Here is a 27,414-nt window from a genome sequence, read left to right on the forward strand (position 1 = left end):
TATAAATTAAATTTCAGTAATAAATTATAACTTGTTAACAAACATTCAGTATTCTGACATTTTCAAATTCAGTGAAGTTTCTCAATGTTCCTCGTTTCCATCAGAAAAAGAATAAAAATTAATAAAGAAATATGTGTAATGAGAATTTAACTGAAAGTGATGAAGCTGAAACAAACCACTCAGGTTTTCCCTGGGAAAATTTTCTTCTTCAGGTGTTACCAAGAAGCAACAAGACAACCTGCCAGGGACTCTTACAAAGTTGACATCCTTCACAGTCTATTTGAAGTTTCTTGGACAACTTCTGGCAGTCCCAAGATGGATGAAGAGTGTTGCCTGATATTTAGAGATGGGCTTGGCTTCTGTAGATGCTAGAGCTTCGTATTCTCCTTATCTTTTCTGCCTAAATCTAATTCTCTTTCTAGTGATTTTGGCCCCACTGATTCTTTGAGAACTTAAATCAATTCAGCTAAAGTAAAGCTGTTAGCAAACTTCACTGTGTAGGACTCTCATTAAGAAGGCATTGGCCATTAGGTTCTGAAAACGCTGCAAATGTTCCAAAGCAGTCTATTTGGGACATTAATTTTCAAATCTAACTAAGCCTGGTTCTTTACTTTTCAGCTCACGGGGTTTTTTTAAAACTCCTGCCTTTCGTCCATTACTGTATTGAAACTCTATTGCACTTTACTCTAGACAGGTTTGATGGCTTGCTCTCTGCTGTTTTGTTAGGATGTTATTAAAACAACCCCAAAACAAGGACATGTGCCCTTGCAGGGATGGCCCCATAGTAAATTTTCAGTCATATGCTTCTTTTCTGCTCTCCTTACAGGGAGTCCTGGATGGTTTTCAACCCTCCCATCCTGATGAAATTCCCAGGTACAGAGTATGACTTCTGTCTGTCGATCCTTCTATCCAGCCAGGTTCAGATATCCACAGCTGCTCAGTTTTGTGCCCATACAGGTACATGTATATGTACCTCTTTTGTTGTGACAGAAGAATTATATTAATTTATGCCTTCTGCTTTAAACTTGATTTCATGTTATCATACCTTGTATTTCTATCTTCTATGTTTATAGTATACAAGTATTTGTTTAGTTTGTATTTGGCTTCTGGCTTTATGGTGGTAATAATAAAGATTTGATCTGAGTCTCCTGGGATTAGTAACTGTCCAATATTAGGAATATGTTTCAAAGGCTTAGAGAAAGGAGGAATATCTGTTCTAGTTAAACTGCTTCTCTGGTTGTATTTCCTCAGGTTCGGCTGGAAAGGTTTACTTATATCTGCTGGAGGGTGGGTAAGGACAGGTGCCAATTCAGACACAAGAGGAGCTTAGTGACATTGATTACTATTTGCACTGGATGACAATAAAGAAATAGTGAAGCTTGTTTGCAGAAGCAATGTCTTATTCTTGTTCTAAGTGGCTGCACGTGTGAAGATTCAAATATCAGGTTAATTTAACAAAACTCACCTGCATGTATTTAGGAAGCCTCTGCCTAAAACTTCCTGACAGGGTCTTACGTTTCCACACACATTTCACCTCCTTTGGAATGCTCATCCTTGCTTTGCAGATGTCCCCTCTTCTCCCCCATTCTCGCTCCATCCTCTTGGTCCTCTTCTTATCCAGTAAAGGCTTTCACAGCATCCCCTACTCCACCCTCCTTCGGGTAGTGTAGACCTGTCCCCCCTGGCTACCGACTCTGCCTGTTCTAGACTTTCTCTCCAAAACACATACACGCCAGTTGCAGATACTCCAAGAAGTTATGCTTTTTTAAAAAAAAACTGCCTAGGTACCTTGAGACTTGTACCCGACTGGTAATATCTCCCGATCTACAGCGGAGAGAAGGATGCCTTTCTTTTGTCAGAGGGTGCTGCTGGAATTTAAGGAAGAGGGCCCTAATTTGGCATTAAAGTCATCACAAGTGCTAGCGGGAACTTTCTCTTAGAATTACTGTACACTTTATGAACCATGCATATATATTTTTTAAATGTGAAAGAGACAAGCATATAATCCATTTTCAAACAAAAGACAGCGGAATCTAAATTTCATAAAGGGTATTGCATAATGTTTCTGTGGGGCCAGTAGAAAACAGTATAACTAAAGTTTTAATGAAATCAGGATAATTAATCCCTCCCATGGTCTGCTTCTTCCCCACTTTTGGTCACCTCCAGAACAATTAGGAATATTTGTCTCTCTATATTTTGTCTGTGTGAAAATATGAGACGAGGTTGGAATGGACAAATATGGCCGTAAGCTAAAAATGAACTGAGCATATACAAAGAGGGAAGAAAAGCCAGGAGTCTTGTCAAAAAGATTCCTTCAGAAAAGAGATAAGAAGGAACCAAATCGTTAAGAGCCAAAGGATATGACAAAGAAATGTCATCAGAACAGGTAAAGGAGGCTGGGGCCCAACTGCACATCAACAGCTGCCAAACTTACCGATCAGTAAAGTGCGGAATTTGGGGGAGAACATAGAAAGGGGTCTTAAAACACTCCAACCCATTGAGTTTGGGGATCCAGACTTGGCTGATTCTGTTCTTCTAGCTAGTGGCTGACCAGACTAGTTGAGGATTTGGGTAAGTGGGGATGCACATGAGACTGAGAGAGAGAGAGCAACTTTATACTTTAATCAGGAAAGCTTTGCTCTGGCTTTAAATTCAGCAGGGCTCCACAGGTACAGTTAGAACCACGGGTGGCTCAGTCTTCAGTTGAATGTGACTTGTGAGTGTTCCTCATTATTTCCCAGCTGTCAACCAAGGCTGTTCATTCTGTATGCAGCAGCCAAACCTATGTGGACCACCCAGTTGGAGCGCAAGGGAGTCTGAAGAACCCACACGCCTCGACAGGCTGCGTGAGTGGAGGGAGTGACTATAGGCCGAATCTGGGTATTTTTTAACACCTGACTGATATTCCAGTCTCTTGAAGAAGAGACACATTTGAATAAGGAATTTATAGAATTTGGGTCATTTCCTTTAGCTTTCTAACTGACAGTGTTCCAGGAGACCGATTTAAATGTTTGGGATGAACATCAGTGAGATTGGGATGATGTCTACAAGCTGCACAAGTCTTCTCTGAGGTTGGGGTTGTGTGGACTTGTAGAGAGGCCCACAGTCAGCAATGGCTTTGATGCACCCAGGCCATGCACGCTCACATCTTAGAGACTCTGGAGACGGGGCTGGAAAGGAGTGAGGAATGCCAAACCCAATTTCTCTGGACTAGCACCATGCTGCCCCTTTCCTGATGAAGTGTGGGAATAGACGGTAGTTTGGTTTCTTGTAGGTCATAGTGTTCACAGAGAAGGGAGGGGCAGCAGGTAAAGATTTGGGGAAAAGGGGAAAACCTTGAAAACACCCACGATGGCACCTTAACATCAGAGAGAATTCTGGGAGGAAGAAATTGAATAACATAGGAGAGGACTGGCATCTAGAGGTGCTACAATGCTAAAATAGATCTGACGGTTCTACTGACTGTTGATCTCAATGCCGGGTAAAGTTGGCTAGTAAACCTAAAAAGGATGGACTGAGCAGTTTTACACTCATGAAGATTCATGGTGTGCTGGGTGAGATTGGGAGAGGACTTGCCAAAGAGGACTTCCCCCTTCATCACAACAAGTATAAACAATTTTAGTAACTTATCACCTTCTCTTAAGATAAAACAAAAGATCTCTTCTTCCCATATCCCATCTCTGATTCATAAAGAAACTCTTAAAGCCTCATCATTTCAGTCCTGATGTTAGCAAAACTCCATTAAGGGTTACCAGAAATAACAACATATCTATTTTAACCTTGATCAAATAAACCAACTTTATATTCCTTCCTTTCACTTTTAACAATCTTGATTTTTAGTGCCTTCGAATAATGACCTTGAACTTTATTTCTTTTGATGTTTTCTTTGTCCCTTCTCAAAAAATTCTTCAAAACTTTAACAAGCCTCTTTTGGAAATCCAATATAGGAATATTATCCAGGTCGCTCTCTTGGTTTTTTATGTGTATATCCATTTTAATTATTAAGACATCAGACAGTTACTTTTGTATGTGCAGGGTAGCATCATTTTTCATATCATTCTTGTAGCCTGTCATTTTGAAATCCACTTTCAGATTAGTCTCAAACTTGTCAGGTAAAACTTGTTCCCCTTCCATAACATCTTTTAAACACAGTCTATCTAGAGAGGCAGATACTCTAAAAATTAACTTCTGGCTCCATTTTTCAAAAATATCCTTCAATATGTCCAATGTTAAAATACTTTGCTTCATTCTGTATTTGTAAGTCAAATTTAAGTGTTCTCCTTCAATTGTAATCTTTAGTTCTTTCTAGTTCCCTCTAGTGTCCAAGCTACAAAGTCCCATTCTACCATTTTTTAAAAAAATCAAAACAAAAGCCTTTTCCCACAGGAAGGATTCTTATAATCAATTCTAAAGTCTGATTTCAAATCCATGACACACTTGTGGGTGATCTCAGGTCCTCTCCTTGTCCAGAGGGGAATTATGAAGAGTGGGTCGACTCACCAGCTCATTAGCAGAGCTGTCTTCAGATCGCCATTCCTTCCCAGGAACTTGAGTCTTAAGTAAGTTTTCTATATTCCTTTCCATGTCGTCTTTACCAAAATATTCTGCTATACCTCTAATTTTAAAATGGTTTTTATGCAAATCAGTTTCCACTAATTCCACTTCACCCTACAATCTGCTTAGTCCTGTCTGTTGAGATTTTGAACTAGAAAATTCAGAATGTTCAGTCTTCAATTCTTTGATTTCTTTATTCTGAGACTCAACTTTAGTTACGAATCATATCTCTCTTTGATATTTGCCTGAAAAGAATTGAAATTTGCTTGCATTTCCTAGTGTTTATTGTTGAAATAACTAGAGGGACCACCTTCCAATACACACAACTTTCCTACAAAGGACTCTTAGGATTGTGGAGAAGAAGCTGAGGTATCTTGCTAGGATTCTTCCAACTTAGAAAGGTCCTAACTCTGTTTTCTCTCACTCAATTTTGAAAAATAAGATGCAATCTTATGCTTAGTCTTTCTACTTGCATTCATGAAATTAAAGTGAATCAAATAAAAGTAAAATATTAATAACAGTTCATTAATATCTAACACAATTAATAAACAATTAATACATTATGAGAAATGTACACCAAGAAAGATCTAATACTGAATTAAATGAATGAATGAATATATCTAAGTATTAAAAATTAAGACTATCTTGTTGTAAGAAATTCACCTATTATTCACACGTTACAATCCTGATTGTAAGAAACAGTCTTGACACATTCCATTTTTTGAAAAAGAAATTTTTGAGTTGGAGTACCCTCTTGTGCTTAAAGAGAAAGGAAAAAAAAACCTCACCTAACATTGGCACATCGCCTTGTGGTTAAAGTATTTAGGTGGGAAGGAAAAAAACAAAACAAAATTAGCCCAACACGGATGACAGTGTCTGATCAGAACAGTGAAACAAATAAATGTAATTGAAAATGTCTGTAAGACTTATTCAGCACCACAAAACCTGTAGAATTATGTTAAGAAAGAAAGACAAGCCCAAACTATTCAATGCTAATAATAACCAAAGTAATACTTAAAGCAAGGCAAGGCTCTCATGAAAATAGATGGAAATTAAAAAAATTAATCTTGATTAGCAAATAATTTGCAGGGCAATATTTATATCAAAGCAGATTCCTCAAATTGTAAGTAGAAGAGAGTTTCAAGGATCTTTACTGTATTAAAGGAAGTTAATAAACAATTAAAGCAAAAGTCCAGGAAACAATAGCAAGATGATATAATCCACCCAAATAAAAAAAGATTGCTCTAAATCCCAATATGAAAGTTTCCATAGAGGTTAAACAAAGTGGAGTAAAATATCTGCAGAGAAAAAGCAAAACTTATAGACCTATAAGTGTATGAATCTAGCTTCAGATATTCTTCTCAGGGTAAGTGCTGCTATAACTGCAAATGTCTTAAAGAGGGTTTATAATCCTTGGGGCTCACCCCAAAGAACAGACCCCTGAGAAAAATTAGCCCTTCTGCCAGCTTCTCTGCAGTTACCAGCTAAGAAAGTATCTTTGCAGTCAGGAGGGACACACATCTTCTGCCACCTAGCAAGACAACCATCTTCCTGGCCTTTTGATGATTCTCACAGATAGAATTGTATCTTAGAAAACAGAGCACTCTAGAAAGAACTGAAAAGAATACGGTTATATATCACAACTGGAACTGTCTTTCTGTGGATATGTTTTCAGAACTCAAGAGAACGTAAATCACATCAAACTGAAAAAGAAACAGTGATCACTCACCGTAGTCTCTCTACTTTACAGTCTGGTTGTTGGAGCCCCATAAACAGAAATTCCACTGCTCTGTCACCTGTGTTCCGAAGAGTCAACTCTAAGTTACTCAACCTCTGGTTTTTCCTGAGGACTTCAGCGAGATGCCTGCTGCTGGACTCTGTGAAGGACCATTCTATAAACCTGCAGCAAATATTCAGAAGAATTAGAATGATATCTTCTGGTTTTTGGTTTGCATTTTATTTTACTTATTTTTATCAGCTAGTTATTGTAAGTTCCAAAGAAGAATGGAAGGAAAAAGAATACTGATACATAAGTATCATATATAAAAATAGATGGTACAGATAATTATTTAAAAAAATCCCAGTAATAGCAATAGACATGGGCAGAGAACCAACAAATCTAAAATATCATATGGCTAATACATCTTAAAATATTATAAGACATTTCATACCCAATTTCTAGTAAAAAAACATGTCTCTACTGAACAGTAAAGATATCTGGTTAACACAACTGGAGTCAACAGCATGAAAAGAGAAAAACTAAATACTAAATAATACGTTAAAAGAATCCTGTAAATATTATGTAGATTATATGTCAAAATTACATCCCAAAGAAAGAGAAAACCAAGAAGGCAAAATGGCTGTCTGCTGAGACACTAGAAGTAGCCCAAGAAAGAAGGAAAGCAAAAGGCAACAGTGATAGGGGGAGATATGCCCAATTAAATGCAAAATTCCAGAGGTTAGCCAGAAGAGATAAGGAATTATTTTTAAACAAGCAATGCGCAGAAGTGGAAGAAGACAATAGAATAGGAAGGACGAGAGACCTCTTCCAGAAAATTAGAAACATTGGAGGTAAATTCCAGGCAAAAATGGGTATGATCAAAAACAAAGATGGCAAGGACCTAACAGAAGAAGAAGAGATCAAGAAAAGGTGGCAAGAATATACAGAAGACCTGTATAGGAAGGATAACAATATCAGGGATAGCTTTGACGGTGTGGTCAGTGAGCTAGAGCCAGACATCCTGAAGAGTGAGGTTGAATGGGCCTTAAGAAGCATTGCTAATAACAAGGCAGCAGGAGATGATGGCATCCCAGCTGAACTGTTCAAAATCTTGCAAGATGATGCTGTCAAGGTAATGCATGCTATATGCCAGCAAATTTGGAAAAGACAAGAATGGCCATCAGATTGGAAAAAATCAACTTATATCCCCATGCCAAAAAAGGGAAACACTAAAGAATGCTCAAACTATCGAATAGTGGCACTCATTTCACATGCCAGTAAGGTAATGCTCAAGATCCTGCAAGGTAGACTTCAGCAGTTCATGGAGCGAGAATTGCCAGATGTACAAGCTGGGTTTAGAAAAGGCAGAGGAACTAGAGACCAAATTGCCAATATCCGCTGGATAATGGAAAAAGCCAGGGAGTTTCAGAAAAACATCTATTTCTGTTTTATTGACTATTCTAAAGCTTTTGACTGTGTGGACCATAACAAATTGTGGCAAGTTCTTAGTGGTATGGGGATACCAAGTCATCTTGTCTGCCTCCTGAATAATCTGTATAACGACCAGGTAGCGACAGTAAGAACAGACCACGGAACAACGGACTGGTTTAAGATTGGGAAAGGAGTACGGCAGGACTGTATACTCTCACCCTACCTATTCAACTTGTATGCAGAACACATCATGCGGCATGCTGGGCTTGAGGAATCCAAGGCTGGAGTTAAAATCTCTGGAAGAAACATTAACAATTTCAGATATGCAGATGATACCACTTTGATGGCTGAAAGTGAAGAGGAACTGAGGAGCCTTATGATGAAGGTGAAAGAAGAAAGTGCAAAAGCTGGCTTGCAGCTAAACCTCAAAAAAACCAAGATTATGGCAACCAGCTTGATTGATAACTGGCAAATAGAGGGAGAAAATGTAGAAGCAGTGAAAGACTTTGTATTCCTAGGTGCGAAGATTACTGCAGATGCTGACTGCAGTCAGGAAACCAGAAGATGCTTAATCCTTGGGAGAAGAGCAAAGACAAATCTCGATAAAATAGTTAAGAGCAGAGACATCACACTGACAACAAAGGCCCGCATAGTTAAAGCAATGGTATTCCCCGTAGTAACATATGGCTGCGAGAGCTGGACCATAAGGAAGGCTGAGAGAAGGAAGATAGATGCATTTGAACTGTGGTGTTGGAGGAAAATTCTGAGAGTGCCTTGGACTGCAAGAAGATCAAACCAGTCCATCCTCCAGGAAATAAAGCCAGACTGCTCACTGGAGGGAATGATATTCAAGGCAAAACTGAAATACTTTGGCCACATAATGAGAAGACAAGATACCCTGGAGAAGATGCTGATGCTAGGGAGAGTGGAAGGCAAAAGGAAGAGGGGCCGACCAAGGGCAAGATGGATGGATGATATTCTAGAGGTGACGGACTCATCCCTGGGGGAGCTGGGGGTGTTGACAACCGACAGAAAGCTCTGGCGTGGGCTGGTCCATGAAGTCACGAAGAGTCAGAAGCGACTAAACGAATAAACAACAATATGTCAAAATAAGAAATAAACTCTGAAACCCAAATGTTGGATGTGGCGCTGTTTCATGTGAGCAGTTGTAATCTAAAATGGTTTCCAAATCAAATTGACTTCTAAATCCAATTTCCTTTAAGGTAATCTAGACATCGGAGTATACACCCACAATTTGGGTAGCCATTCTTCAGCAGAGGGGATCAAACATCTTCTCCAATAAAGAGCATATAAAATCCTTCCAGCTTTTAACATATTCAATCCCAGTTCAGTATTTTGAAGAAATGTCTGGTTTAGTGACGTTGAATAAAAATATCTCAAGGTGAAATGGGATTAAGACTGTCAAAATTTTTCGATTCTACAATGAATTATTTTCCAGCATTGCTGAGCTTTGCAACATTGTCACCACATATGGAAGAAGGATTGAATCTTTCCATTACATTTCCAGCATTTTGCAGAAAAGGAGTTACTCATTTTCACAATCATGACTGGAGTGATATCCTAGTGGTAAAACATTTTACACCAAAGCTCTCTAAGTATATTGTTCAAGGTAAATTTCATAATCAATTTCCACTGAAATTCCCCCCGTTCCTTCTCTATAACTATACCTTCATTTAACGATAAAATCATTGACTTGTTCTAGTTATGAACTGAGTTTCAGCAATCAATTATAAACTGTTGTTAACAGACATTCAGTATTATTAGTTGAAACATTTTCAAATTCAGTCAAGTTTCTCAATGTTCCTCCTTGTTAACAAGGAGTCAATGTAAGCAAGTTTAAAATGGATAAAGGGGATAATTATTTTGAAAGACTATATTTTGGTGAAAGCGCTTTTGAATAAATTGGAATTAAATTAGATAAAAAAACTGGCCCTTTGTTGGAATTTTTTTTTACTATATTTAAAAGTAATCTTATTGAAGATTATTTTATACAGATATATATCTGTATAAATAAATAAAATGTAGAAGAACACAAAAGATAGGAAAAACCAAACCTCCTCCTTCATCCCCAGGAAGCATAATCAACAGTAACAACTTATCGCTATCTCTTAAAGTAAAACCAACCATCTCTTCATCCCATCCCTCCCCCCATTCTCTATAAAATGATCTTTGAAATCTCATCTCTCCATCTTAATTAGCAAATGTCCATCAAGGGTTATCAGAACCATAACTATTACAAACTATGTCTACTAAACCCAATTTGAATCCTTCCTTTTAAATTTATATCGCTATTTAAGCCTATCTCCTTATTTCTTCTCTTCAAATAAGCATAATCTTTAAAACATTGTCATACAGTCTTGATCATCAAAAATCCATTAAACTTTACTAAAAATAACAAGCTATTTATGCTAACCTTGATCAGATAAACTGATTTTGTATTCTTTCTTCTTTCTCCCAACAGGCTTTACTTCCCTCAAGCATCTGTTTTCTCATAGTCTGTCTCTTCTATCAGGTTGTTGGTGTCTTTATCAGGCCCCTTCTGATAAATTCTGGTCCCAGTTGTGGTTGTTAGGCAAGAATTACCTGTATTTTATTTTATTTTATTAACTTTCTGAGACTTTTGAGGGTGATGTAGATTACTGCATAGTATCTAAAAGAAACATGCATTTGGCTGAATGCCCTTCTATGCAGTAATAGTGTATTCAGTGGTATCTGCCTCCAGTATGAGTTTGCACATACTCAGGAAGTTTCTACATTTAGAAGAAATGTAGAAACCTCTCCCTCCCGCCTCGCCCCCAGTACTTTGCAACCGGCTCTTATTTTGGCTGGCAACGTCTTCAGAGAGAAAGAGAAAGAGCTCCACTTCAGCTAAAGAAGGAAGCAAGAAGCAGAGGAAAACCCTCAATCTTGATTTGAAGAGGGAGATCTTCAAAGAAGGTGAATATTATAGTGCAAGAAGAAGGGCTGGCCCATTCCACCATCTCCACTATTCTGAAGGATAAGGAAAGGATCAGGGAAGCAATCAAAGGAGCGCCAGGGACGGATGCCATGATAACAAGACACCGAACAGGGCTCATCCACGAAACAGAAAAACTGCTTATACTTGGGACTGAAGATCAAGTACAAAAGGATTCCAATTAGCCTTCTTCTCATTCAGGCTAAGGCATGCCGCATTTTCACAACGCTGAAGGAAAGAGCAGGTGAGGAGTGCGCTGAAATATTCACTGCCAGCCACGGCTGGTTTATGTGGTTTCAGCAAAGATTTGCTCTTTACATAATCTAGTTACAACTGTCACTAGATTAACATTTCACTAAACCATCTGTAAACTCAGGCATTTTTTATTTATGAACCACTGTTCATGGTTTTACATGTTGTGTGTATTCAGCCAACTGCACCTCGTTTACCAAATCAAGTTCAGAATAAGCCACACTTAGCGTAAATACAGCCAACACGTTATCTGCTTGCGATATCCAAAATGCTGTAAACTTTCAAGTGTATAGACTTTGATTCATAATACAGTTTTACAAGCTGATTGCTAGAAACAAAAGCAGCATTGATTCTAAAATAATCACTGTACTGCATGGGCATCCCATTTTGTATTGGGGAAGGAGGGGGGAGACAGAGCTTCAAATGCCCACCGATTCGGCTTGCTAGCTAATCACAGGCCAACCCTTTCTGGGAGGATTCTTTGCTTTCCAAGGACTGGACACACCACAGTGTAGCAGAGCTGTACACAATGCTTCACTGAGGGTGGCACATACTTTACCCAGCAACAGGCTACTGCTCTGGGTTACCTCCACCCTTCTAGGCCTTGCAAGTTGAAGTTGCCACGTAAATACATCTTTAATACTCAGTCCTTTAATACTCAGTCCCCTACACAGCCACCCACACTCTCTCTTAGCTGTTTGCTTTTGTAAGCTAAGGGCCTGGGTGGGGTGAGTCTGCCTTGAACATTGGCATGTCCTTGAAAACACCAGGGGGTGGCTCAATTAGCCAGGCAGCTGGAAAACAGGCATGGATGCTTGTGAGTAAACCTGTGAGTGCAAGAATGAATGAGCCCATTTCTCAGGTTTCTGGGGCTGTAAACGTTTACAGCCCTTTGTGAGAAAAGCATGAGCTATGCTGAGCCTTGGGGAAGCGGGGTGGGAAGCATTTCTGCCAGGCTGCAGCTGCTTTTCCCAAGCATGGACAGCAATCCCAGTGTCACTTCCTCACAATTGCCTATTTTTTTCTCCTCCAGTATGACTGCTTGGGGTCTTTTGGACATTTCTGGTGTTGCAGCTACCCAGTGGAAAAAAGGAGGATCAGGCATAGGTGGGGCATTACCCAGGTTGCTATTTTAGATTGCCACCACAGAGTGTTTGAATTAATAATTCTGCTGTTTTATTCAGCCACTTTTGGGGCCAGTCATCCTCCTTAGGACACTGTTCATTGTTCTGTTGTTCATGACAGTCCAGGGAAATCAAAAAGCTCTTCACTTGCAATTGACATGCATGTCTGACTGAGCTCAGTGGATCATATTCCCCAGGATGTCACAACAGTCTTGCTGGATGGTTATTTAAGCGCCCTCCTCACTGTACTACATGAAAGACTCAGAAGTCCTGCTCAATTCAAGGGTGGGCTAAGTCCATGTAAATGCTGCTGGCAATCCTATTCGGGCATCATACTGACTCCAACAAAAAGATTTTTTTCATCCCAAAGGGAGGGAAAAACATTCCTTAGAAGCATTCTGGATGTTAGAGAGGGTTTTATTAATCTCTTGTGAAAACATAGCAGACTAGGAAAAAATGCAAGTATTATAAACACTGTAAAAAAAAGCACAGTACTATAATCCATTTTATAGGTACATACAGTAACATCAATAATTAGAATAGTTTCATTGACATGCACTCACATCAGTCTTACACAGTTCTGGGAATACAGTGCCATGAACCACGGAAAGTTGGGAACTTCTGCATTAGAACACAGTATGGTGATATAAATGGCACATTAACAGATCATGGATCCAGGTAGATTTATAACTGACATACCAGCCTAACCTGGTAAAGGGGATTTTGTGCAACAAAAGGCACCACATATCAAGTAGAGCTTATTGCCAAAATAATACTGTAATCAGAACTGCCAGTAATAAGCAAGAGCGGGCAAGCTTGTATTGTTAGGGCCAATTCTTGGGTTTGGGAGATCTGAGTAAAATGCCCTGTGATGGCCTTTTCCAGCTAGCCTGACAGTAGCAACTATCACGTAAAGGTGGCTTAGAGCAGCCCTTTTATTTTCTCACCTTAGATAGTATTTAATCTTAGATACAGTTTTAGACGATTTTTTGCTGATGAAATATGCTTTCCCTGCTCCCACTCTGCAGAGGAACGGCACCTCTGCGCCACCAAGAGAAAAATTTCTTCTGTCAACTTGTATACTGTACAAGACATCCTAATTTTAGGGATGGGCTATGCTTTGCCAGTACTCATATCTCTCCTAGCTGTGGAAAAAGCTAGGAGTTTACAGTGCTTTAAATGAAAAAAAAAAAGTAATTATTTTTGTGGCTTCAGATGATAATGCAAGCTTTTAAAAAAAAAAAAAGTCACGTCAGTCTTGGCTCCTGGCGACTACCTGGACAAGTCCATTAATTGTCTTGGCAATATTTTTTGGCAGTGGTTTGCTAGTGCCTTCTTTCTAGAGCTGATTGAGAGTGACTGGCCCAAATTTACCTCACGGGCTTATGTGCCTAAGGCAGGACTCGAACTCCTGGTCTCTAGCCTGGCACCTTCAGCCACTACACCAAATGGAAAGCAAGCCAACACACCACTTGAAACTAAATGCCTCCATGCTGAATCATCAAGAGCATGGCCACATGTTTGCACCCACATCTTGACCATCTAAATCTGGGCTGAAGTGCAAATAATTTTCCTGGGCACGTCTGGCTATACGGCAGGGGTTCACAGCCTGAGACCCTTGGACAAGATGCAACCTTCTTCCACAACCTGCTGCTGAATTGCATCAATGTCACAAGACTGTAAAATTATTAAACGTACAAATAGTAATTAATATTAATATTAATAACATTATATTGAATCCAATTTAGTTTTTGATACAGTCATGTTTATTTCTTGGTTTTGGCCCTAACGACTTTTGAACGTTCACCTGGCGCTACACAGAGACCTAATATGTTACATGCTTCTCTCGTATACAGTAGGATGCTTCACTCTAAAAAACAACAAACCAACCAACAAATAAATAATAGGGAAATGCAGTAAAATAACATGAAGTAAAAGACAATAGGATACTGCACTCTAAAAGGTAAGACACCAGGCAAAATAGAAGAATATAAACACATTTCTTGCTTGTTTGGTTATATAGGTATTAATTCCAATACCAGTAAAACTGCATTTTTTAGACTATACTCTACTTCAAATAGGGTCAAGTGAGACTGAGAGGAATAAGCTGACCAGAGCAACAGTCACAGAGGCACCAGGGTCTCTAAAACAATGCATACCAAATGTCTGAGGAAAAATATATCACTATCACACCCCTCCCCCAACCACAGTACTGTACCTGTTGTTCCACTTAACAACCACCCCATTTCACTTGACCACCAAAGAAAAATTGCAAGCCCCAGTCAAGATTCACTTAACGACTGTGGTGATTTGCTTAACAACTGCAGCAAAAAAGGACTGTAAAACCGGGTGTGGTCATGTGATGCTTAGCGACCACACCACTTAACACTTTCAGTCCCTGCTGCGATCGTTAAGTCAAGGACTATCTGTTCAGTTCATTGATGCCAAATTTGTTTTCCTGTTCTGTGTATTTATTTCCCTTTAAATAAGTTATCTTGCTCTTTGAAGGATCTTTTATGATTCGTTATACCGGCTGTACCAAAACTCAGGCACCAATGATGATTTATTAAATTATACTAAATGTTCGAATTGGTTGCCATTTTCTTCTAAACACTTCCTCGTTTGATGCATAAACTTTGAACTTTTCTAAAAAGAATAATTAATAAAACATTGTGACTGGCCTATTGTCTTTTGGTACACCTTTTTTGTTAAATTCAATGATATCCCTAAGAAGGGAGGGGAGGTTGGGATGAAGTATCTAACATTGGGATGGAAATTATTTAAGTATTGTAAACAGAGGAAGCAAGATAATGAAGGAATATCCATAGTTTTGCTAGATGTTAATTGTGGTAGTTAAAAATTCCTACTCTCTACTGACTTATGGTCAGAAGGTATGATACCCAGAGAAAGAAATGGGGAGTACCTTCTCACTCATATGCTTTGTAAACTGGACTCAGGTTTTGCTTCTACAGTAGAAGCCCATTAATTAGCGACAAAGGAGGATGTACACATGCTAGGTACACACACAGAGATAGAGATAGATAGAGATAGAGCTATAGATAGAGATAGAAAAATTCCCTTTTCACCCCTATGGGTAGTATGTATCTTCCTCAATCTCAGATCCTCTTCCAGAGGCCTGGGAGCTTGAGGGTTCTCCGCAGTATCGTAGATGTTCCTAAGGACATTGGCAGCTTCCATGCCCTCCTTTGGCCAGCTCCCTATACCAGCAGGGTATCTGATGACTGGCAGGGCATACACGTTGATGGTGTGGATCTTGTTCTTCCCACTGAACTGGCTCTCCAGGGCCTGTTCTTTGGTGATACCTGGATGTTGCTGTCTTCCTAGCCTCCTCATCATAGTTCCCATGTCACTGTGGGATACCAAGGAACTTGCAGCTGGTCTGTATGCTTGCTATGTGGCCCATTAGTAGTTCCACCCCATCACTCTTTACTAGCTTCCCTCCACTATCATCCAGCTACTTTTCTCCAGTCCACATGACATCCCAATGTCCTCACTGTAGATCCCTGTCAGGTGATCAGCGAGTTGATGTCTCGTTCACTCTTAGTATACAGCTTGATATCATCCATCTAGAGGAGGTGGCTGATGATATCCAGTCTTTGTGATTATCTGGCTGAGGGGGTTTAAGCCTATGCAGAACAGCAGCAGGGACAGTGCCTCACCTTGGTGTATGCCGCACTTAATGGACACATGTGCGAGCTGTCTTCAGTTGACATCCACTGTTGTCTTCCACAATCCCACTGAGTTCTTGAGGAAGGTCCTCAGCACCAGGCATTCGCAGATTCATGTCTGTGGCATTGAGTCATAGACTTTCCTGTAGTCAATACAGGCTGTGCTCAGATTGGTCTGTCTAGATCAGGGTTTCTCAACCAGGGTTCCATGGGACCCTAGGGTTCTGTAAGCTTTATTCTTTATTCTTTAGTTTATATATAGGCCTACACATGAAATGAATATAATAATTCTGTAATTTGTGGCCTATATTGGAGTCTGAATGTGCAGGGGTTCCCAGAAGCCTGAAAAATACTTTGAGGGTTCCTCCGGGGTCAAAAGGTTGAGAAAGGCTGGTCTAGACCTTGAGTTTCGGGTGACTGCTCTATCTATGAGCAACTGGTGTTTTGAGCCTCTGGTGCTATTCCCAATGCCATTCTGAGCTGTGCTCATGTGCTGGCCTATATGGTCCTGTAGCTTGGTGACTATGAAGCCTGATAAGACTTTCCATGTTGTGGGGAGGCAGGTTATTGGCCGATAGTTGGATGGTGCTGTTCCCTTGTGGGGGTCTTTTCTATCAGCCCTGTCTTTCTTTCATGATCACAAATATGATTACACACACACACACGTTTGTGTGTCCGCCCGTGTATGCATGTGCACTAAGATATGCTTACGTGAAGTTTTCTGAAAATAAACTCTAGATTGCAGAAAAATATTAATAAAAGGATGGCTACTTTGTTATGCTGGGCATAGTTAAAGGACAGGAGGAACTACAGACTTTGTCAAAGAATGCAAAACAATTAGTGATGTTCAAAGTCAGAAATCAAAACTACTTGTCTATTTTGAGTAGGTTTCACTCACACTGGAAAGCTTTAGCCCTGCCTCTTTCAATTTGATGACTTGAAACCATAGACACAACACACAGTCACAGGATTGTTCATCTCCTGGTGCAGCCCTGAGCCTTCTCCTCATCCTCATATTCAAAAATGCAATTCAGGAGTAAAGATTTGACTCATAGAGCTTGGATGCCACTGTTTCTTCAAGGAAACATTTATTATGAGGTAGGCCAGACTCAAGGACCAAAGTCATGAATACTAAAGCAACTTTGATTATAGGATTACAGTAACATGTGGCTCCCCTTTCAGTGCTTTTTTCCTAAAGAGAACTAGAGAGGGTGAAGTCTGAAACACTTTCTCAAATTCCGTTCTTGCTGTAAGCTGAGATATCTCTTACCTGACCATTGCCTTGGCTGCAGTTCTCCCTCTTCTTCCTCGAGGTTATTCTCACAGCCCATTATACCACCAGACTAGAAACTCCTCTAAGATCTAGTTTAGTGTAGATCACTGCCTTGTGCAGACACTCCAGTAGATCTGGGAGGAGTGGCAGATGGTAATGGTTACATAGAGTGATTTGATTTAGAGCCTGCTAGTTATTATAGAGAGAGGAGGGGTCTGATAAATCCTTGTTTCAGATTGTTGTCCAGGAATTCTTGAGGTGCCTCACTTTCTGGTTCAGACAGGATGTCATGTTTCCCCTTTCAATGTTCTGTTAACATTGTAACGTTTCACATGTCAAGTCATTTTCCGTGTATCCTTGCTTGGTTCGTTCGGGGTTTTTCCATTCCTGCGCTCTCCTTTGTTTTGGGACTTTGGAATGTATGTTTGGGTTTGCAATCCTCTTCAAGGTTACTTTCCCAGGCGCGTGTAACGGTTCCTAACACCTGGGAGGGGGCGCGTGCTGACGAGTGCTTGGGGCGGGACTGGATTGAAGGCAAGGCTTTTAAGTTTGTATTTGGCGCGCTTTTGCTCATTCTCAGCTTTCTCTGTATTTGCATACTATTCCTTCAATAAATCAGTTATCTTTAAGCCCGAGCTTGTGAGACTGAGTATTTGGGATTAGGCAACCATTACATAAAGCCGAGAATCATTTAATTACTTTCCACTAGCCCCATCCAAAGTTGGGTAGAGAGGAGCGCTAGCGATGATCGAACCTCCACTTCGCGAGAGTGAGGGGAGCGAGGAAGAGCCGGACTCGACGAAGACTCGGGTAGCTCCAACTTCGAGAGCGCAAAGAGCAGCACGTCGGGAGAGGCGAGAGGCTCAACTGGATGAGCTATTGTTAGCGGTGCAGGGTGCCACAGGGGGTGTACTCCAACCCCAGCCCGAGGTGGGAGCAGCACAAGGGGGGGGATCTCCACAGCCATCCTGGGAACCCGAAATCCCCTTATCACCGAGGGTGGTGGTAACCAACAGACCCTTAGAAGAGCCGGTCACCCCTGCACGTATGAAAGCAATAGAAGACAAGATGGAAATGATAGTGACCCTCATCAAAGATGCCACCAAAAGTTCGGGGTCCCTACAGGAGGACTGGGAAGAGGAGCCCTCTCAGCTGTTTCCCCCCCGACGGAGTTCCCTGTCATTCAGGGGAAGAAGCAAGACTCGAGTTCCCCGGCCCGTCGGGGGAAGGGAGTCAAGGGCATCCCGAGATCGGCCACCACTGGCGGCTCGACGCACGTTGTTGTTTGCGGAGCCACCACAGCCGGTGGAGCTGGTAAGGACCTTCCCACCCTTTGGGGTGAAGTTTGATGGGGACCCTACCACGCTCTCCTTCTTCATTACTAATGCTAGACATTATATGGAAGATTGGGGTCGGAATTTCCGCTCTGAACAAGGCAAGATTAATTTCATTGCCAATAAGCTGAAGGGGAGGGCAGCTGACTGGTACGTAACATTGTGCCAAGCTGAGGCCACGGAGTTAGAGGACTTTGATGAGTTTCTGTGGGCGCTGAAACAACACTTTGAAGACCCATTAGCCCAAGAGAGAGCGAAGAACGCTCTGAGAAAACTCTACCAGGGGACCCTCTCTGTCGCAGACTACGCTTTAGAATTTAAAGCCCTGGCAGGGAAGGTGGAAGACTGGTCCCAGCCGACTTTGGTGGAGATGTTCAAGCAAGGGCTGGAGACGGAAATCTTCCGTTGGGCTTTGTGTAGGGACGATCCCAAAACGTTATATGGCTGGATACAGTTGGCAGGCAGTGCGGAAAACGCCCTGCAAATGTATGCCCAGAGTAAGGAGCTGAGACAGACCCGAGCCGCAAAGGGGGCTCGGGCTGCTGGATTTTCGAGTCGCCCTAAACCAAAAACCTGGGAGGAAGAAAGGGAACGGCGATTGGCGAAAGGGCAGTGTTTAAGATGCGGGAAAGAGGGGCATCGTGCTACTTCGTGCCCGAAGCGCCGGCCAGAAGAGCGACCTGGGAAACCGCCGGGAAAATCGCCCTCCCTGCCGCGCAAGATGAAGGCTGCCTGTGCTGAGCTCGACCCTCCAAACCTCCCATTCGGGGATGAGGACGAGGAATTACAATTTGACCAACTGGCGGGAAACGCTTTCCACCTGCCCTGAAGGGCGCCCTTGGACAGGTGGAAGAAACCAGGCGCGACCACGATTCGGTGAGTGGGAACTTCCCTACAATGACTGTCAAAGTAAAATTGGGCTCTAGAACTAAGACTGTCGAAGTCTGGGCCATGCTGGACTCGGGTTGTTCTTGTTCGCTGATGCATCCTGATGTTGTAGCTGCCCTAGAACTGCCCACGTTCCCTTTGCCACGGCCCATGATCTTCACGCAATTGGATGGGACCATGGTGGGGGGGAAGGCAGTCACTCACTCTACTAGACTGGTGGCTTTGCAGATGGGTACTCATTGGGAGAAATTGCCTTTTGTCATAGCTCCGGTGGGGGGCCCTTTGGTGATTCTGGGAATGCCTTGGTTTGTGCAACAAAACCCTTTTATTAATTGGCTACATAGAACTGTAACGTTTGCTGATGGATTTTATAAAGTACCTGAAAAGGACTTGTTAGAGGACATGGAGGGAGGTCGGGTGGCTAACACCACAGTACAAACTCTTTCGCCCCTCGAAGGGCTGCCCAGCCAATACCAAGATCTGGCTGATGTATTTGGGGAGAAGGAAGCAGATCGCTTGCCACCTCACCGAAAAACAGACTGTGCCATTGAGTTCCTACCTAATGTAAAGTTACCTCACCCAAAGATTTACCCCATGTCTCCCAAAGAGCTAACTACGCTGAGGGAGTTCATTGACAAAAACCTGGCTAGGGGTTTCATTGAGCCGGCGAACTCCCCAGTGGGGGCCCCTGTCCTCTTTAGACCAAAAAAGGATGGCTCACTGAGGCTCTGTACCGATTTCCGCGGGCTCAATGCAGTCTCAATATTAAATAAATATCCTTTACCCCTTATCAAAGATATGTTATCACATCTGGCCAGAGGCAAAATCTTCTCAAAATTGGATCTCAGGGAAGCCTATTTTCGCATTCGCATAAGGGAAGGGGATGAGTGGAAAACAGCTTTTAACTGTCTGCTTGGGGCTTTCCAATACAAAGTCTTACCCTTTGGTTTATCGGGTGCACCTGGAGTTTTTATGCAATTGATCAATGAGGTCTTGCACGACCACCTATTTAAAGGAGTACTGGTGTATTTGGATGATGTATTGATTTATACTGAAACCATGTCTGAACATATTCACTTGGTGCGTCAAGTGCTTGCTAAATTGAGAAAGGCTGAGCTGTATGCTAAACTGTCCAAGTGTGCTTTCCATCAATCACAAATCGATTATCTGGGATATCGGATTTCCGCTAAAGGCATCGAAATGGACCCTTCAAAAGTGGAAGCTATTGTAGCATGGGAGCCTCCACGTACCAGGAGACAATTACAAAGTTTCCTGGGATTCGCCAATTTCTATCGGGCATTTGCCCAAAATTTTGCTGAAATTGCCCTCCCCCTTACTGAATTGTTAAAAACTAAAGCGCAGGGGGATACGTGGCGCTCAAGGAACCCAGGAGCGCTCCTTAAATGGACTCCAACCTGTCAACAGGCATTCGAAAAGCTCACACTACTCTTCACTACCGAACCCATCTTGCAGCATCCAGACCCCACCAAACCTTTCGTGGTACAGGTGGATGCCTCTGATTTCTCCGTCGGAGCGCTACTGCTCCAGTCAGACCAGTCTGGCACCTTAAAACCCTGTGCTTACCTCTCTCGCAAATTCACCGAAACAGAGAGACGGTGGCACGTTTGGGAAAAGGAGGCTTTTGCTGTAAAAACGGATTTAGAGACTTGGCGCCACTTACTAGAAGGGGCTTCAAACCCTTTTGAAGTATGGACTGACCATAAGAACCTGGAGGCTTTAAGCACCAGTCGGAAACTCAGCCCCAAACAACTTCGCTGGGCTGAGTTTTTCAGCCGTTTTGACTTCACGCTCAAATTCATACCAGGCAAGAAAAACTTTTTAGCCGATGCGCTCTCCCGCAGAGCCCAAGATGCTGGCCCAGGGCCAACAGTTCAAGGTACAGTCTGGACTGAAAAACAATTGAGTTTGGCAGCAGTGACGCGCAGCCAAACGTGAGTGCATCAAACGCAGCCTCAAGCCGCTCCGCCTCCCAGCCGCTCGCCGCGCTTGCCAATTCCATCAGATTTGCAACAAGTTGCTGCTCCACCTTAAAACTGATACTTGGTTACAAACAAATCTACACACTGTAACTTTCACTGACGGTTTTGCCTGGCGCAACGATCGTCTCTATGTCCCTGACGCTTTGCGAAAAACCATCCTTCAGCGTTGCCACGATGACAAATTGGCGGGGCATTTCGGATATCTAAAAACACTTCACCTAGTTCGCCGTCAATTCTGGTGGCCGACTTTGCTAAAAGACCTTAAAGCCTATGTCACCGCATGCCCTGTCTGTGCGGCTACAAAACGCAAGACAGGCAAGCCTCAAGGTCTCCTCCAACCAGTTGCCACCCCATCCTTCCCGTGGCAAGACATCTCCATGGACTTTATTGTTGACCTACCACCCAGTCAACGGAAAACCGTCATTTGGGTTGTCAAGGATTTTTTTTCAAAACAAGCCCATTTCATCCCATGCGCCTCTATCCCCACCGCGCAACAACTGGCACGCCTCTTCCTCGTCCACGTGTACCGCCTCCACGGTATCCCCGCCCGTTTGGTGAGTGACAGAGGCACACAATTTACGTCACAATTTTGGCGGGCATTTTTAAAACTGCTGGGCACCAAACAAGCCCTCTCCACCGCGTGGCATCCAGAGACGGACGGTTCTACTGAAGCTGTTAATTCTACTCTTGAACAATATCTGTGAGCTTTTGTCAATTACCAACAAGACAACTGGGTCGACTTGCTCCCTTTTGCTGAAGTCGCTTATAACAATGCCGTGCATCAAAGCACTGGTCAAGTTCCCTTTAAGGCTGTCTTCGGGTGGGAATTCGTCCCGATCCCTGAACTCCCGCACCCGCAGCCCCTGCCAGCCTCTCTCACTGACTGGGCTGACACTCTCAAAGACTCGTGGCTAAACATTCAACGAGCTCTGCTCCATGCCCAAACCACTTACAAACGGCATGCCGATGCTAAACGCTCCCGCGAACCTACTTTTGCTGTAGGAGATAAGGTCTACTTGTCCACCAAGTTCATCAAATCACCGCAACCCTCAAAGAAACTTGCCCCTAAATTTGTGGGTCCTTTTCCTATTGTAGCGCAAATTAACCCTGTTACCTTTAAACTCGATTTGCCCCATAACCTCAGACGTTTACATCCTGTTTTCCATTGCAGTTTACTCAAACCCTACCAGCCGTCGGACCGCTGGCATCCCCAACCGGTTCCACCGCCTCCTCTCATGATTGATAACCAGCAACACTTCGAGGTTTCTGAAATCCTGGACTCCCGCCGCCAGCGTTCCACTTTGCAGTACCTCGTTCGCTGGAAACATTTCCCTCATCCTGAATGGGTTGCTGCTCCCGATGTACACTCGCCCCGTCTGGTTGCTCGTTTTCGCTCTGCCTACCCTGACAAGCCCACTCCTTAGCATTGTTTTTGGGGGGGGGGGTGATATGTCATGTTTCCCCTTTCAATGTTCTGTTAACATTGTAACATTTCACATGTCAAGTCATTTTCCGTGTATCCTCGCTTGGTTCGTTCGGGGTTTTTCCATTCCTGCGCTCTCCTTTGTTTTGGATCTTTGGAATGTATGTTTGGGTTTGCAATCCTCTTCAAGGTTACTTTCCCAGGCGCGACTAACGGTTCCTAACACCTGGGAGGGGGTGCGTGCTGACGAGTGCTTGGGGCGGGACTGGATTGAAGGCAAGGCTTTTAAGTTTGTATTTGGCGCGCTTTTGCTCATTCTCAGCTTTCTCTGTATTTGCATACTATTCCTTTAATAAATCAGTTATCTTTAAGCCCGAGCTTGTGAGACTGAGTATTTGGGATTAGGCAACCATTACACAGGAAGTATCATCTCCCTGCTGGTATAATGGTACCTGAAACCACCTCTAGGGTACAGCCATAGGGTCTATATGGGAGTGGCTGGATTCCTATGCTTCTCCAAAAACATCCTTCAATTCCTTAGATTTAGCCAGCAGTGCCACAGGATCTTCTGCCGCCTTGGGATACTCAGGGACTGACATCAGAACTGTGATGTGAGCTTGACATTGATGGATGGAGAAGCACAACTGGCCCATGGACCAAGTGATCTGTGAATTTTGGGCCTTTAACTACAGAAGACCCAGGACAATGAAAAAGTGATTTGATGAAGCTGTGTAGAGGTAGACTTCTTCTCAATGTTCTCCAATTACCATACTCAGTGCCACTGTCCTGTGGGTTATCAGGCTGGAGGCTAGGGGCCAACAGTCAATAGTTTCCACTTGCAAAAGGAATGGAGCTGGTTCTAGAGGAGCTTGATGTTGAACAGCAAATTTGGTGTTCGTAAAGTTTTGGAGGCTCCAGAGTCATTCATGGCCTTGGCCTGAATTGAAGATTGCCCTCAGAGGTGCAGGGTCACTGACTCTTGCAATTTGGGAGCTACTGGAGGAGACAACTGCAGGCATTGGCAGGGCACTTCCCACCAGACACTGGCAACCTGGCTTCTTGGGGCACTGGAATGCGTGGCGGTTTGGCTGGCCACAATAGAGACAGAGGTGCTGGGTGCACTGCAAGTTCATTCTGCCTCAGGAAGGTGGCCACAACCTCTCCAATCTGCACGGGCTTTTGGACTAGACCAGTAGTCTGTGTTTGGCCAGTAGAACTGACCCCCTTTAAATGGGTCCTGGCCTGGACTTGAATTTGGACCACTGTGCCTTTATCCCCGCAAGAGCCCATCAATCCGGAGATACAACTGAAACGATCCCTGTAGCGAAGCAAGCAGCACTGTCTGGGCTACCTCATCTAGAATCTCATCCGCCGAGCCCCTGAATATTGATCCATTCCAGCTGCTTCATGCCAAGCCAAGTCCTGGGCCAGAGGGCAGAATTCAGCAGTACAGTCAGCTAAAGTCTTGTACCCTTGCTGCAGTTGCCTAATAAGCCTGTTGGCTGCTTGGGCTTTCAAAGGGTCAGCAAATGTAACGTCCAATTCCCTTGTAAAGTCTACCTAATGAGACAGCATTTTGCTCTCGGCCAAGAAAAAGAGACTAGCTCATTTAACAGCAGAGCCAGTGAGCAAACTGGTAACAAATCCCAGTTTGTTGTTGGTCCAGTTGTCAGGGAAGTCTTTTGCCCGCAAACTTAGAAATCAATTGCATTGAGTCAGGAAAGCAGGACATCTCTCTTTACCCCATCAATATTCTCTGAAATAGCCACTGGGCACTTCCATCCGGGAGGATTACCAGCATGAGCCCCCATTTGAATCGCCTGGGTTTGTAGAGCCCTAGTATCGGAGTTAGCAGAGCCAGCTGCTGCTGTAGCAATTGATTCTGATGCATTATTTTCTCAATAGTTCAGGTTCTCTCAGACACCACTGGTTTTGTTTTTGAGGCTGAGAACAATCTTTTCTGTCAAGACCAGGGATCCAGTCACAAGGGACTGATCCAAGAGGAAGAGACAAGAGACCCAGTGATGGTCAGCTTGACAGACCTGAGGCTTAAAACGTTCTTCTCAGCATCTGCTCCCAAGGAGTAGGCCCATAAATCAACCACACTGAGCTTCCACCCAATGCACAGCTGTGGCAGTTTACTTCTCAGCATTGGCTCTTCTGCAGGCTTGTTTCTTGGCACGTCTCTCAGATCTCCCAAGTTCTGCTCTCTTAGAGGCTGTCCCTGGGTGAGGCATCCTGGGGGCTTGCTGGAACCAGCTTGACCAGAGTGTAGTCACTGGCTCCACTACTACTGGAACCATCCAAGCCAAGACTATTGTCTCAAAATGCCCCTAACTCTACTTCCTCATCAGAGGATATGACCAGCAGGCCCATAACAACTTTGAAGTTAATCATCACAGCTGACACAATCAGATGGCCATGGCCACAAACTGGTTTTGATCATCCAGTCCATTAGCGATACATAGAAATATTTGTCATGTAATTTGCTTATTATACCTAACTGGATGGTAATTTGCACATGTATCCCTTTTCTGTCTAATGTAGCAGTAATAAAACACTAGAGACTTATTCGGCTCACCGTGGTTCCTGCTTGTTAGGACATCATTCCTAACAAACTGAAGAAGCGTGAGAAAACCCATACAGATAAACCCCAAAAGTCAAGGCAGATCTGTTCTGTGTCTCTTTGAATGACTGCTCGAATCCTCGTTATTACGCATGCATTTCCCCTGCTGGGTAGGGGCCCCCTCCTGCTCACCATCAGTGCTCATGACAGGACCATCATTCTGGACTTGATTTTAAATGCTGTCTTAGAATCAAATTACCTTCAGATGCTTTTCCATTTTTTTAATTGGGAGTTAAGCTTGAGGTTCTCTTAATGGTGATGGGTGGGGGAGGCATTCAGGAGGAAACTTACTCCATAGCAAATGGTGAGGTGGCTCAATGGGTGGTATCTTATGGAAATCATTCATCCAGACCTCAGGAGTAATTGAATTTTCTGCACCAGAAGCTTATCTCTCGACTGAGTTGGTTACAAAGCATTAGAAAATGGCAGTGTTGCTCTCTTGGGCTGCTCATGTCAATCTTATCCAATCTGACCCTCGCTACAGCAGTTTCTTCTTCCCCAGGATACCGTAATATTCTATTTTCAGGGTGTGAAATTTCTCATATGAATGCTTTTGTAATTGGCAATTCTCAATGCATCCTTTGATGTAATTCAACTTAGTCTATTTAGACATCACCCATCTCCAACTGGCTATGAACATTGGTAGCTTAAGCTAAGATACTCTTTATCAAACTAAGGTTTCAAAAACAAGGGGTTAGAATTACCTCACACTGAAGTGGAACTAAGCCTAGACTGACCTTGTACAAGCTTCAGTAATTGGTGATAAGCATTTAATGCTTCATTACCATCCTTTGCTAGCTAAAAGCCAGTTGAAGTGATAAGGCTTCAGGTAAGATTTAGGAATTGAGTGACTACTGTGGTACTCGTATTAGATCTACCCCCAGTTGTGGATGCAGTATGTATCTTTGTCCTGTAAGCCAAATCACTCTGAACTCACAGGTTAGACAAAGTGCTGGATTCAAATACCCACAGTAGTGGAAAGTGATGACATTCAGGGTGAAAACTACGTGGTCAGTTCTAGCAAAATGTCCTCTAATCAATACCAAAAGGCATTAATCTGAGAGATCAGCCTGTGTGGAGGGATATATGCATTAACCAGGAGCAGCCAGCATCTTGATTTTCAGTTCACACAGCAAGGTGGGAGCGATGTATTGGGGAGAAGACACATGTTTGGAGTATCATTGCAATGAGGCTAGATGTATCACCAAGGACCCAATACCCTTCAGTCAAGGAGTTGCAAGGTGTGAAAAAAGTGTGAAGCTGTTCAGGTTCAGCAATGCTAGCTCTCATGTTTCTTATAGAAGGGTAATGCCCTGCATCGGCAGGGTGGTAAAAATGGCCAACCAGATAGATTCTAGGAGATCAGCTCCAGAGGCTAAAAGAGTCCTTAAGTCAATCAATCGAGGGGCAGTGGTGGAAATAGGGGCAATTTTGAATCGGACTCAAAGACAGTGCTAGTCCTGCTTGGGTCATGTAGAGGCAAAGGTATTGCATCCTGGGGGGTCTTTAGGGGGGCTGCCCCCAATTGTCCAGAACAAATTATCAGCTGGAGCCAACAAAGAATATGGGTGTGAGTAAAATCAGGGTTACCCGTATTGTGAAGCTTCCCTGAAGAATGGGATGGATCAGCTTCCTCACCTTATTTATCCACATTGGTGGGGGCTGGGGGGTATAATTAGTGTGTGAAGCTGAAACCCAGAATGCTGGGACTGAACAGAGTCCAACAGGTTAGAAATTCTGGTGGAAGGTATACAAGAGGACCAAAACTTAGGAAGTGTAGTATGGTTGATGCTGGGCAGGGATGTGCACACCTGATTTTTGCTCTTTAGCAAATTACTGAAAAATATACCAATATAAGAAAGAACGGTGGTTATATTTTGGTTGATTCAGATAAAGAATATGGTAAAGTATATTGATTGATTGATTATGGGCCAACAAGTCATCAACCAAAGAATTGGTTGTGCTTTTCAATGACCTTTGGCAGAGCTTGAGCGGAGGTGGTGTGCCCATCCTTCTGCTGTTTGGTTTTGTAGCAGGTTTCAGTAACATTGATAGGCTATGCGGATTGGGAGCGGGGAACACTTGTTCCAGTGGTTTTCATCCTTTTTCTGTAGCCAGTCCCA

At 42.9% G+C, this 27,414-nt stretch overlaps 1 protein-coding gene across 6 annotated transcripts in view; it reads right to left on the reverse strand.

Moving 5' to 3' along the window:
* Positions 1–27,414, reverse strand: part of LOC134487428 (NACHT, LRR and PYD domains-containing protein 12-like) — a 310,626-nt gene that overhangs the window by 117,297 nt on the left and 165,915 nt on the right. For 3 of the 6 annotated variants that reach the window (XM_063289223.1, XM_063289225.1, XM_063289224.1), the window contains exon 6: positions 6,284–6,454. The exons of the other annotated variants lie outside the window; for them this stretch is intronic. In XM_063289223.1, coding sequence (XP_063145293.1) covers positions 6,284–6,454 — 171 coding nt within the window. The remainder of the gene's footprint in view (positions 1–6,283; positions 6,455–27,414) is intronic. 6 annotated transcript variants of the gene reach the window in all.

This window comes from Candoia aspera, chromosome 1 (assembly GCF_035149785.1).
Source record: "Candoia aspera isolate rCanAsp1 chromosome 1, rCanAsp1.hap2, whole genome shotgun sequence".
Taxonomy (NCBI): Eukaryota; Metazoa; Chordata; class Lepidosauria; order Squamata; family Boidae; genus Candoia; species Candoia aspera.